Source organism: Sus scrofa, chromosome 16 (genome assembly GCF_000003025.6).
Source record: "Sus scrofa isolate TJ Tabasco breed Duroc chromosome 16, Sscrofa11.1, whole genome shotgun sequence".
Classification (NCBI taxonomy): domain Eukaryota; kingdom Metazoa; phylum Chordata; class Mammalia; order Artiodactyla; family Suidae; genus Sus; species Sus scrofa.
The window spans coordinates 65,927,901-65,941,872 of record NC_010458.4 but is presented as its reverse complement, the minus strand read 5'-3'; the positions used below and the strand labels follow the sequence as shown (position 1 = coordinate 65,941,872).

The 13,972-nt window shown below is 45.7% G+C and overlaps 1 protein-coding gene across 5 annotated transcripts in view; it reads left to right on the top strand.

Annotated features, from left to right (window-relative positions):
- The window catches only part of CYFIP2 (cytoplasmic FMR1 interacting protein 2), a 148,993-nt gene that overhangs the window by 59,704 nt on the left and 75,317 nt on the right, over positions 1-13,972 (top strand). For 3 of the 5 annotated variants that reach the window (XM_021076694.1, XM_021076696.1, XM_021076695.1), the window contains 5 exons: positions 5,178-5,344; positions 6,043-6,190; positions 9,390-9,543; positions 10,762-10,918; positions 11,438-11,534. In XM_021076694.1, coding sequence (XP_020932353.1) covers positions 5,178-5,344; positions 6,043-6,190; positions 9,390-9,543; positions 10,762-10,918; positions 11,438-11,534 — 723 coding nt within the window. Of the gene's footprint in view, positions 1-5,177; positions 5,345-6,042; positions 6,191-8,400; positions 8,476-9,389; positions 9,544-10,761; positions 10,919-11,437; positions 11,535-13,972 lie in introns of all 5 variants that reach the window. The other 2 variants (XM_021076692.1, XM_021076693.1) reach the window with 1 other exon arrangement.

The following is a 13,972-nucleotide window of genomic DNA, read 5'->3' as shown; positions in this document are numbered from 1 at the left end:
GGATTCCCTTTTCTCCACACCCTCTCCAGCATTTGTTATTTGTGTACTTATTAATGACGGCCGTTCTGATAGGTGTGAGGTGGTACCTAATAGTAGTTTTGATTTGCATTTCTCTAGTAATCAGTGATGTTGAGCATTTTTTCATGTGCTTGTTGGCCATCTGTTTGTCTTCTTTAGATAAGTGTCTATTCACATCTTTTGCCCATTTTTCCATTGGGTTGTTGGCTTTTTTGCTATTGAGGTGTAAAAGTTGTGTGTTTTAGAGATTAAGCTCTTGTCAATTGCATCATTTGAAGCTGTTTTCTACCATTCTGTAGGTTGTCTTTTTTCCTCTTTTTTGTGGTTTCCTTTGCTGTGCAAAAGCTTGTCAGTTTGATCAGGTCCCATTTGTTTATTTTTGCTTTTATTTTTGTTGCCTTAGGAGACGGTTGTTAGGTTGATGTCAGAGAATGTTTTGCCTGTGTTCTCTTCTAGGAGTTTGATGGTGTGTTGTCTCATGTTTAAGTCTTTAAGCCATTTGAGTTTATTTTTGTGCATGATGTAAGGGTGTGTTCCAGTTTCATTGATTTACATGCTTACTGGTTTCCCAAAGCAGCTGCACCATTTTACATTTTCACCCACAGTGTGCAAAGGTTGCAGTTTCTTCATATCCTTGTCATCACTCATCTTTTTATTTTAGCCATCCTAGTTTGTGTGAAGTAGTTTCTCATTGTAGTTTTGATTTGCATATTTATAATAACGAATGATATTGAGCATCTTTTCATGTGCTTATTGGCCATATGCATAGCTTCTTTGAGAAGCATCTGTTCAGATTCTTTGCCCATTTTTATTTGGGTTATTTGTCTTTTTATTTTTGAGGTATAAGAGTTTTTATACACTCTGGGTAAAAGTCCTTTATCAGACTTATAATTTGAAAAAAATTGTCCAGCATTCTCTTTATTGTCTTTACTTTCTAGATAGTATCCTTTGAAGCACAAAAGCTTTTGATTTTGATGAAGTCCAGTTTATTTTTTCTTTTGTCAACTTGTGCTTTTGGTGTCATATCTAAGAAACCATTGCCTAATCCAAGATCTCAAAGACTTACTCCTATGTTTTCTTATGAGATTTTTTAGGTCTTTGGTTCATTTTGAGTTAATTTTTATACATGGTGTGAGTAGGGGCCCTACTACATTCTTCTGCATGTGGCTATCCAGCTGTCACAGCACCAGTTGTTGGAAAGAATATTCTTTCTCCATTGAATTGTCTTGGTACCCTGGTTAAAAGTCAGTTGGCTAGGGAGTTCCCTGGTGGCTCAGCAGGTTAAGGATATAGCATGGTCACTGCTATGGCTCGGATTTGATCCCTGGCCCAGGAATTCCCCCGTGTCTTGGGTGTTCCCCCTCAAGAAATCAATTGATGGAGTTCCTGTTGTGACTCAGAGGAAACGAATCTGACTAGTGTCCCTAAGGGTGCAGGTTTGATCCCTGGCCTTGCTTAGTGGGTTAAGGATCCACCGTTGCTGTGAGCTACAGTGTAGGTCACAGACACAACTTGGATCTGACGTTGCTGTGGCTGTGGCATAGGCCAGCGGCTACAGCTTTGATTCGACCCCTAGCCTGGGAACCTCCATATGCTGTGGGTGTGGCCCTAAAAAAACAAACAAAAAAATGAATTGACTATAAATGTAAGAGTTTATTTCTGTGCTTCTGCTTCCATTGAGCTATATGTCTCTCTATATCACACCATTTTGATTACTATAGCTTTGAAATCAGGAAATGTGCGTCTAACTTTATGCTTTCATTTTACTGTGTAGAGCTATACAGACTCATCTCTTTGTCACTGTTTTTCTGAAGTTTCTCTGGGAGGCATCATGATGAGGGCCTTTTGCATTCGTTGTTTGGAACAATAAATATGCCATTGCAGTGTGGAAATGCATGCTCTGTAGGTCTGGACATTTTTCTTGAATTTTAATTTGATAATTTCCTCCTCTCTTTTCTCTATTCTGCCTTTTTTAGAAATGATTTTCCTTTTTATTTAATCAAAGACTGTTGGATAGACATAAATACAGCAGAGTTACTTTAGCTCGTTCTTTTAGGGTTTTTTTTATTTTTTTCTTTTTTTATGGCTGCACCTATGGCATATGGAAGTTCCCAGGCTAGGGGTTGAATCAGAGCTGCAGCTGCAGGCCTACTCCACAACCACGGCAATGTGAGATCCAAGCGACATCTTCATCCTATGCCTCGCCTTGCAGCAACGCCAGATCCTTAACCCAATGAGCAAGGCCCAGGATCTAACTTCCATCCTCATGGGTACTAGTCGGGTTTGTTACCCCTGAGCCACAATGGGAACTTCAGATACTAGTCAGATTCTTAAACTGCTGAGTCACGACGAGAACTCCTTCAGCTCATGCTTTATACTATATACACACAGACTGATAAATACAATCTGAAAGAAACCTGAGGTCAGCAATGAAATGCATACACCTTTTCCTTCCCTTGCTCAAAAAGATTTAGAAACACAGCTGTAGATTCAATCGCTGGCCCAGGAACTTCCATGTGCTTATATTTCACCTTTTAAAAGCCAGAAATGACAAATACTTTCTGGAACATCATCTTACTAGAAATACACAAAGTGCACTTAGTACAAGGAAATCAGTTTCTTGATACTACCAGTGAGACCACTATCAACAATTTCCACAAATGAAGGTTTTGTCAACCTTCATTTTTTGAGAGGAAGTATTTTAAGTTTACCTGAATAAGTTTGTCGGATGTTGGACATGCAGAAGTTAGTGTGTAATTTTCCTACCTTTTCTCTCTTATTGCACATCACTTATTTATGGGATATTTCCTTACATTCTGTTTTCAATTCTATTAGTATTTTTTATTTTCCCTGTAATACTTTTAAGGTCCAAAAGCTCTCCCTTGTTCTCTGAATGTTCCTTTTTCTTGAAATAGCACCCTTCTCTTGTGTCATGAATGTGCTATCTCCATGAGGATATGGTTGTTTTTTCAATCAGCTTTAAAGTGATTATCTTTTTGAAATTGTTTCTAGGATTTAAAAGTAAAAAATGATGGTACTATCCAAAATTCTTTATTTCAGAACCTGACAATAGATTCTTTTTAACATAGGCTTAAAATCAAAACAGCATACCTTCTAAGCTCAGATAGACTGGTGACTCCAAGGGTTTTGATCAATAACTTAACAAATCTTTTTCCATTGAAAAAAAAAAACTATCAGCTTTATTGAGGTATAATTTACATTCAGTAAAGTGAATCCATTTAAAGTGTATAATTCAAAAAGTTTTGACAGTTATATGTATACAGAACATTTCAATTTTCCCTTCAAAACTTCTTATGCCATTTGCAATCCATCCTTTCCTCATCCTTGGCCCCAGACAATCACATTTTTTGCCACTGTAGATTTTTTTGCATTTTCTAGAATTTTATATAAGTGGAATCATACAGTAAGTATTTTGTTCATATGGCTTTTTTTTTTCACTCTAGCATAATAATTTTGAGATTCATCCACATTGTTTTGTGTATTAGTAGTTTGTTCCTTTTCATTGGCTGGATATTCTATAATTTGTATATCCATTCAATTGTCCATAAACATTGGGCCATTTCCAGCTTTTAGCCAATATAAAGTTGTTTTAGCAGTTCTCTGGCGTTTCAGTGGGTTAAGGATCTGGCATTGTTGCTGCTGTGGCTGTGGTTAACAGCTGCAGTGCAGGTTCAGTCCCTGGCCCAGGAGCTTCCACATGTTGCAGGTGCCGCCAAAAAACTAAAACGGAGTAGCTTTAAATATTTGGGTGTAAGTCTTTGTGTGGACATAGGTTTTTATTTCTCATTTTAAGAAACTGCCAGTTTTCCAAAGTGGGTGTACTATTTTATAGTCCCACCAATTATATATGAGAATTCTGTTACACCTTTGCATTCCTTGTGTTGTCAGCTTAATCTTAGCCATTAAATTTGCCTTTTCCTGAAAACAAATCATATTTAGCATCTTTTCTTGTGCTTATTGGCTCTCCCTACATCATTCTTTGTGAAGTATTACCTGTTGAAATCTTTTGCTTACTTTCTAAAGTTGGGTTTCTGACTTTTTTTGTTATTGAATTGTGAGAACTCTTTATGTATTCTAGCTACAAGTCCTTAATCGCATGTGTGTGGCAAGTATATTTTCTAATCAGTGATTTTGCCTTTTCATTCTGTTAGGGGTGCTTTTTAAAGAGCAACTGTTTTCAGTTTTGATAAAGCCCAACTTAGTTATTATTCTGTGGTTTGTGATTTTTTTTGTGTTCTATCTAGATAAGAAATTTCTGTCTAACCCAAAGTTGCAGATTTCCCCTTAGATCTAACTGATCTTTATACTCTTTATACTTTATACTTCCCCAAAGGCGACACCTGGCTTCCCATTTCTCCCCTATCCCCTTAAACTTTGCACCGGTAAACAAGCAAAGCAGCTGCATAAATGTCTGGCTCCCTTCCTCGAGATGGGGAAGGGATGCTTATCACAAGGACAAGACAGTCACCTAGAGAGAGGACACAACCCACAGGCAGACAGCTCCTGAGTGAGCACCAAGGTCCAGGTGATACGGCACCTTGCAGATATTACAGACACCTGTTTTCCCACCTCTGCAGACCGAGAAGTGAGTCAAGAGGCTAAAGAGGAGGTAAATAGAAGGGCAGAGGCCTTCCCCCACAGGACTTCTCTAGCAGTCTTGTTTTATGGACTCCAGCAGTTACTGGCCAAATTATTTCAAAAGCAAAGAGTGTAAAAATTCTATAGAAAATTTTATAGTTAAAAAAACACACGTTTTATTTGATATGGCCTCTGAGTACATGATAGGAAACCTCTGAAAGTCAGAGTGCTACTCAAAACATGGTCCATGAACCAGCTGCCATTTGTCCAGCAGGGCACAGACCAGTTAGCAGCAAGATGGCAAACTTGTGCCAGAATGAAAATCAGCTGATCGTGAAGCACACAGGCAGTGTGGCTGACATCTTTGCTTTGTAGCAGAACCAAGGAAGCTGCATGCGGACGTCCATTCTAGCACACAAGTAGCCATTCTACCCGAGCAGCTCTAGCTGGCCTCGTGCTTCTGGATGTCTCTGCCAGCACCCTCCCTGAGGTGTGGTGAGGGTATGGGCAGACGGTATTCCGAGGCACGGTGAGCCTGACCTTGACCTCTGCCTGGCCAGGTGATCGCCATGATCAAAGGTCTGCAGGTGCTCATGGGCAGGATGGAGAGTGTCTTCAACCAGGCCATCAGGAACACCATCTACGCGGCCCTGCAGGACTTTGCCCAGGTGACCCTGCGCGAGCCCCTCAGGCAGGCGGTGCGGAAGAAGAAGAACGTCCTCATCAGGTGGGTCTTCAGACAGCCTTTTTCAGGGCACATCGAGCATTTTCAGGTGCGGGGTGCAGGCCACAGAGGACTTCTCCAGCTCAGTCAGCTTCCAGGGAAGTGTCTGAGCATGCATGGACTCTTCTAGTAAGTTCCAGAAAGTTCCAGGAGGCCCTCTGAGGGTCAATATTGGACCTTTGGGATAAAGTCAGTCCCCATCTCTGGTTTTGGAGCCCATATCCAGCTCTGTCTACCTTCGCTGAACCTCATCTGTGAAATGTAGGTAATGATGGTACCTACTCCATAGGCTGTTGGGATGATGAAATGAGATAATCCACGAGTAGACCTAAGCACACAGTAGTGTGGAGTAAGTAGGCAACAAATACAAGCTATTATGAAAGCGTTAAATATAGAGATTGAAATGGACTAATGAGACTCTGCTATGACCAAAAAGAAAAATGGCCATCCTGCTTCCTTCAGCTTCTCTCCCACCATGTGGGCCAAGAACTGAGTTCTCAGCAGCCAGTGCACCAGGGGGCACTTGTGAAAGGCAGGCATCGCAAATCTGTTAAGCCAGCATCCCGGGAATGAGCATGTTTCACAAGCACACCAGGAGCTGGAAGGCACATGGTCCTGGGACTCAGGACTCTAGAAACAGGCTTACTGTGCCACCTTCCAACAGCAAAACCTGGTCTGAGTCCTGGTTCTTCCTTCCCCAGTGTCCTGCAGGCAATTCGGAAAACCATCTGTGATTGGGAGGGGGGCCGAGAGCCCCCTAACGACCCATGCTTGAGAGGGGAGAAGGACCCCAAAGGTGGATTTGACATCAAGGTGCCTCGGCGTGCCGTGGGGCCCTCCAGCACACAGGTAAGTGGCTGCAGGCACAGGCCCGCTCTGCTGACTCAGAGGCCAGCCAGGCTCCGGTAGGTCATCCTGGCTGGACCATGGGGCAGTGGGGCTGGGGGTCCTCAGGTAGGAAAGGCAGGGTCAGGCAGCTGCTCTAGTCTTATTCTGCCATCTTGTTTTGATATAAGAGGGAGGACCACTGGCTTAAGATTCAGGAGACCTGGATTCTAGTCCTAGATACCTGTGTGACCTCGGGCACGTTACATAATCTCTTTGTGCTTCAGTTGTCTATCTGGCAAATGGGGGTAATACCAGGACTGGCTGTCCTAGCCTGTGAAGTACAGATTCCCAAGTATAGGAGGAATTTAAAGTAGAATCTGTATGTAGCTATCCTGTCCCTTTCTAATGAACCCTGACCCCCCCCTGCCTTTCCCTGTAGTGACATCCTAGCTTGGGAATTCCCAAGTTTTGCCTCTGACTCGCTGTGTGATCTTGGGCAAATGTCTTGACTTCTCTGAGCTCTGATTATCTTCTCTGTTAAATGAAAACTTTGGATGAGATCATGTTACTGACAGAACATCCCTTTTGTTACTCCTCACATTTCCCCCAAATCAAAAGTATCAAAAGCCCTTGACCCCTTAAAGAAAGTCTAATAATCAGAAATATTCAGAGTTGCCAACCAGAGCTTTTTGAACAAGAGGTTGCCTGTGGCTTATCCAAAGTAGTTGTAAAATTATAGAAAAAAATGAAAAGTAAAGAACCTAAGGCATCTTAGTTAAATCCTTGCCTCCTACTGAAGGATAAATAGTTTCTGGTAGGCTTTTTGAGGTATTGGAAAAAAGTATATGGACCCATTCCAGCTTTTAAAGGTCATACAGGCCCCAGAAGCCACAGACTGGGAAAATCTGCTTACATGACCTTTAACCCCCTCTCATGTCGGACATCCGAGACCTTGAATCATCTGAGCTGAGCTGTCTGAAGCCCACCCCTGACCCTTCTCACTGTGTGTGTGTCTGTGTCTGGAGCTGGCGGGGAGGGAACTGGGCGAGCTGTGTTCTCAGCACTGTCATTATAGGTTCCCCTGGCCCCCATACCACTTGGCACTTATCTTGCCTGCTCAAGAGATGTGGCACCCCTCAAGGAAGCTTCTCCAACTCTTCTCTGTAGTATCAAGGGCCAGCGACCTTTCCAATCCAGAATGGCCTGAAGGGGCTGAGCAGGGGCTTCTGGCTGTTTCTTCTAGGACAAGGCAAAAGGAGGCGACTGAGAGAGGGGGCCAACAGACAGAGAATGAGAGAGGGGTCGGGGGTGAGAGGGATAGAGGAGTATTTATAAAGATAATACAAGAGGGAGCATCACCAAGAGTTAAGCCCCCCAATACCCCCAAGTCCTGTTAGGATGGCACAGACACACCTAATAGACTCTTAGACAGTCAGCTTGGAATAGCCCTTAGAGGCAAACTAGTCCCCAACTAGTTCCTCCCCTATTTAACAGATGGGGAAACTGAGGTTCAGAGAGGGGAAGTGACTTGTTCAAGTCACAAGGTGAGTCTCGGTGGAGGTGGGACGAGAACCAGGTCTCCTGACTCCCACCCCGGGGCTCTGTTAGGGCTCTCGGAGCAGAGTGGATGTGGCGCGTAGCAGAGCTGGGAGGTGACTGTTCCTGTGAATTAAATGCTTTGTTCAATAAAAGTAAGTGGGGGGGAACAGTCTCCACTCTTAGGGGTGAAAGGGGTTTTCAGATAGTTAGAACTGGATACAGATGAACCAACACCCACACAGACTGGACTGAGGAATCCTTTCTCAGAGGACTCCCAAGGCAGTCGTCAGAGCTGTGCCTCTCCAGTCTTAGGGATGGTCAGCCGTGCCTGCTGGCAGGATTGCAGAGGGTGGACTGTCCGGTAGCCCCGTGGTTCCTTTACCACGAGGGAAGTGCTGGGGCAGGGACGGCAAGCCACTCCTTTCTGTGGCCGCGCTGGCCAGCCCAGGCGGGGTGCACAGTGGGTGAAGTCCTAGGGCAGGTCAGAGGCGGCCAGGATGGACGTGGTGGCAGAGGGAGGTTGGAGCATCTCAGAGGTGGCCGGCAGGTGGCCCCTAGCAGTTGTGGCGGCTTTCCCACCGTATACAATACCTCTTGCTTTTCTCTCTCTCTCTCTCTCTCTTCTCTCTCTCCCTCTTCCCTGTCTCTCCTGCCCTCCCATTCCCTCCTCTTCTCTCCTATCTATGTCTTAGGCCTGCCAGTGGTCCCCGCGGGCTTTGTTTCACCCCACTGGTGGCACACAGGGCCGAAGAGGCTGCCGATCCCTGGTATAACACCGCCTGGCTGGGTTGGTTGGGTACACTTCTCCAGGAGGCAGCAGGAATGGACTAGCCTGGCTCCTCACGGCCCCTTCCAGCCCTAAGATTCAAAGACACATGGTGTGGAAAGATCTAGATTAGCACTTGCGCCTTTTGCACTTAAGGCCCTCTGTAAGCAGGAGTTAATTGTCTAGTAGGCCTCCTGTGTAAGTACCCATCTTCGCCTGCTTTCCACCCAGCGTTTCGACAGGCTGTGCGATGCAGCTGGTGCCCCCAGAGGGCACTGTCCCTCCGCCACGAGGGTCGGAAACTTGAGGTAGTGGGGGGCTTGTTCTGATCTTACCCCATTTCACAGTTTCTCGGAATGTTAGAGCTGAAAGGGACTGGTTGGAGAAAGCCTCTGGTGCAACCTCCTCATGTTAGCAGATAAGAAAACTGAGGCCCAGAGTGGGACATTGCTGCCCAAGGTCACACAGTAGGTCAGTGGCAGTGGTTGGCCTGGGACCCCAGTCTTCTGACTCTGAGTCCAGTGCCCTACCCAAGGTGCCACCATGGCTGTCCAGTAAAGCAGGGAGTGGTGACTCCAGGGTGACGTGGAATGAGGTTCTCCTCTGATGCCCACGCCCTTGGCCGAGCAGAACAGGCAGGCACCTGGGCCTTGAAAGACCTGGTATTACCAGGTCCTCCTACCCAAGGATGTCACCAGACCTGGGCAGAACATCCCTCCAGGCTGGCCAAGCTCCCTCTTAAAGGTTACACATTCCAGATTTTATGTCTCCAACCCTCAACTGCTGCTTCCTAAGGCAGTGCTTTTTAAGGGCAGATATCTGCCGAGCAAAAAGAATAGAAATACAGCACAAAGCAACCTTTCCCCCTGGGTGGAGGCCAACCCCTGACCTTCCCGTCTTCCTCTCTTTTTCAAGCTGTACATGGTGCGGACCATGCTTGAATCGCTCATCGCAGACAAAAGTGGCTCCAAGAAGACCCTGCGCAGCAGCCTGGACGGGCCCATTGTCCTCGCCATAGAGGACTTCCACAAGCAGTCCTTCTTCTTCACGCACCTGCTCAACATCAGTGGTGAGCCGCCCCGTCGGGTCGGGTGGGGGGCGCCCAGGAACCGGAGCTGTTAGGGTCATCAGGCCAGGGGTTGCCACCAAAGAAAAAGGCACTTTCCAGTGAAACCTGGGAAAGGCCAAGCTCACTCCAGCTCTTCTCACTTAGCTAAATGTGGTAGATCCTTGTGGCTAATTCGTTATGAGGTCCTTAGTAAAGGGGGATCAAAACAGGTGACACGGAGTTCACATTGTGGCTCAGAGGTAATGAACCCGATTAGTATCCATGAGGATGCCGGTTTGATTCCTGGCTTTGCTCAGTGGGTTAAGGATCTGACATTGCCATGAGCTGTGGTGCAGGTGGCAGGTACAACTCGACTCTGGCATTGCTTTGGCTGTGGTGTAGGCTGGCAGCTGTAGTTCTGATTTGACCCCTAGCCTGGGAACTTCCATATGCTGCAGGTGTGACCCTAAAAGAAAAAAAAAAAAAAAAAAAAAAAAAAAAAGCAGGTGATAATTGCAGACCCACCTAGGGGCCAGTTCAGCCTTTTGCTATAAAGTGGCAGATCTGAACCAATTAATGCCTGTTGCTCCTAGCAGAGGGGGCTCCTGGGCTGCACCTGGGTCCTGTGTCCCCCGCCCCATTTCTCCGGTTGGTAGGATGTGTGTGCAGGTGGGTTGGGGAATGAAGTGGAGCAAGAGCAGCATCCCAGGGTCCTGGGACAATGTCTCTCGGTATTGAAAAGAGTGATCTGAAACAGTCTACCCTTCTCCAGGAGAGCAGCCTGGGAAGGGCCCTGGAGGCCTCTGAGCAGGAAGCAATCCAGAATTACCACACATAAGGGTCCATGAAGCTGCAGTCCAGTTAGAAGGGGACACCCATGGATCTGTCTTGACACTTAGAGCAGATGCACTTTGACACTTAGTTGGCATGTTCAGGATGGCTTTGTAAGGGCATGGTGGAAACTTTCAGAACATCTAAAGCTCTAAAACATCTCTGCCCACCTCATCCCCCTACCCCTGCACTGCCACTGTCTCTGAAGCTTAACAAACACTGTCTTGTCAATAGACGTTAGACTGGCCTTTAAGTTCAGCAGAGTGGGACCTACTGATCAAGTCATATTCAGGGTACCTGCTTGGTACCTAGCACAGTGAGAGAAAAATAAAGTTTAAAAAAATAAGAATTAAGGTCTTCTGGTGCTTCTGATGTGTAACCCAAGGCTGTTTTCCCTCATGCTTCCAGAAGCCCTGCAGCAGTGTTGCGACCTCTCCCAGCTCTGGTTCCGAGAATTCTTCCTGGAGTTAACCATGGGCCGGCGGATCCAGTTCCCTATTGAGATGTCCATGCCCTGGATTCTCACAGACCATATCCTGGAAACCAAAGAACCTTCCATGATGGAGTAAGAGGCAGGGTTGGGCCAGCATGTTCCTGGTGTGCAGGTGGAGGACAGCCTGTGCCCCAGGGAACCCTGTTCTTTCCAGAACTTTCCAGGAGAGGCAGTGTGCCCCACCCAGGATCAGGTCACACCAGATGTGACTCAGCCCTGCAGATAGGTTCAGAAGTCCCACTTGCCCTTCCTAGGCTTTGTCAGTCTCATAACAGCCACGCTGGGAAGACGATCATCTCAGGGAATCAGGAAGCTAATGTTTTGAACAGCCACCAGATTTCTCTTAGTCCCAGACTGAATTTTCTCAGGCCTTGCATTTATGGACATTCATGGCTTTTGATTTCTGTGAGCAGACTGTTAAGTAAGTCATTACAGAGTGATGCTGCAAACCTTGTAGCATGCTGAAAGGGTCTGTTTTTCCTACCTCTGAGTTTGTTCACCCAGCTTTTCATATTTCCTGAACAAGTTGAAATCTGCCTGCTGTAAGCGAGATCATTAGTAAGCTACCTGCCATGGTTTTTCCCTCTTCAGGTACGTCCTCTACCCATTGGATCTGTACAACGACAGCGCCTACTATGCTCTGACCAAGTTTAAGAAGCAGTTCCTGTACGATGAGATCGAAGCTGAGGCAAGTGACTGCTTCTCCTTTTGTTTTCATGATCTTGTTCCAAGACGCTGCACTTTTCCGATCTCTAGCTGTGGGCACAAAGTCGGGGGGTCTTAGTCCGTTCTGGCTGCTGTAACAAAATGCCATGGTCTGTGGGCTTATAAACAACAGGAATGTATTTCTCACAGTTCTGGAGGCTGGGAGTCTGAGATCGGGGTGTCCGCATGGCCAAGGGGAGGCCCATCTCATGGGTCCCAGACTTCTCGTTGTGTCCCCATATGTTGGATGGGGCCAGAGAGCTCTCTGGATCTTTTTTCAGAACAGCCCCAATCCCATTCATGAAGCTCCCATCCTTATGATTTCATCACCTCCCAAAGGACCCGCCTCCTAATTCCATCGCCTTTGGGGGTGGGGTGGTCAGATTTTAACATAAGAATTTTGGAGGGACACAAACATTCAGACCATAGCGTGGGGGATCAGTGACTTGCTCTGGAGACAGATCTTTATAAACATTGTGATCAACCAAAGGGACCTACAGGAGGATGGCGGAATTTCTTTTTCAAATGTTAAGGGTTGGCATTTGATGGAACTGCATGGGTAAAGGTAATTTTCTAATGGGTTTTTGCAGTTGGATTACTTGGCTAATAATAATAACAACAGTAATACTACCTATTTTTATTATATATTTACCATCTGCCAGGCACAATACTAAGCACTTTATGAACATTTTAAATAATCTTCATGATAACTTAAAGAAGTGTATGCTACTATTTATTTTACAGATAATAAATCTGAGACTGGGTGTAGTCAGGTAGGATTATCCCAACATCATGCCACTTAGAGAGTCACATCCTAGCACTGGTAGGACTGAAATAGCCATCCTCTTACCTATGAAGCCATTCAATGGTCAGTCAGTGGCTTTATTTCTGTAATAGTCAGGAAAGGCTAGGTTATGCTGCAGTAACAATCACACATTCTTCGTAGTTTTAAACTAAAGGTTCACTTTACCATTATGGGTTGGCTGCGGGCTCTGTTCCATGTAGTCTTGAAGCTGGGACCCATCTGGGATGTTAACTGGTTGCCATGGCAGGAGGAAGTGTCAGGATGAATTGTACTCTGATACTTAAAGCTTCCACCTGTGAAGTGAGACATGTCATTGGTCAAAGCAAGTTGCATGGCCATGCCTCCTTTCAAAGAGGAGTGAGGAAGGGCAAGCCTACCATGGACCTGCAAGGACCAGAAACAGGAAATCAACAGCACTAATGACTGTGATATATCTTAGTTTTGTCATCTGGAAATTGGAATGAGAGTCTCTGGTCCACTTAAGTACATGGGGTCATATAAACATAGAATGAGTCCAGTTGTCATACACGTATAAGGCATTCTTATAAAGGAAAGATGTGAATGCTTTAGGATAAACATTAATACCAAATTAGTTTGAAAGTGTATGTATTTCAGTGATGGGCTAGTAGACAGGCTGCTTTCTTTCTAAATCTTCAGTTGCCATGGGAGTTGAAAACCTTGACGGACCCTAATGCAAATCCATCCTCTTTGTCTCCTGAGCAATGCACAGACTTAGGAAGGAAGATCAATTGTAGACAAGTTAATTGACTACATCTCAGCTTCAACAAGTCCATTCATTTTCTGATAAAATTTTAGATAGTCACGTTCTCCAATAGACTGAAAACAAAAAATATAGAGTCTCAGGTGTCCAAGTGACTTTTTAAAAATAAATGTAATAAAAGCATACAGACAAGCCCTGGGTAACATTGGAGGCCATGGGGCTGAAGTATAAATGGAAACACTCCCCCCCACCCCCCGCCCGCGCTCATGGCCTGCCCCCTTTCTCTTCCCATCTTCAGACTCTGTTCTGAAGGGCCTCTGTGTGGGTACCCAAGCTTTGTCTCCCACCCCTGCCATGAACAATGTCCCCTCAGCCAAGCCCAGGCCCTAGTGTTGCCCACAGGTGCCGTGCAGCCCACCCTCAGGAATGAACCCAGGGAAGAGCGCACAGAGGCCCTGGAAGGGGCTGAGGCTATTCGGGCAAGAACATGCAAAACTCGGTCTAGAAGGGGAGCTTGAGGTGGGCACCCCTATCTGGACCCTTTGGGTTCTTTGTCTGGAGGAGGGCCCCCTGGGACCGCTGAAGCTCAAGGTCCAGGGCAGAGGCCTTGGTTACCTGTATATAAGGACAGTGCTGCACACAACACTGTGTTTGCATGTTCAGGATAACACTTTGGGTGTAAAATAAAAGATATGAAAGGTCTTTGAATAAAGAGTTAACCCCATGGAGCTGGGAGTTTGGTACGAAAAGAATCAATCACCAGTCTATTTCCTTTGAAGTTAGACTGCTACCTACTGGAATCACAGCCCATCTCTTTAACATCCTGCCTTCAGCCATTCCCTGCTCTTGCCATCACTGGAAGATTTACTTTCCATCCTCTCTATCAGAGGTGACC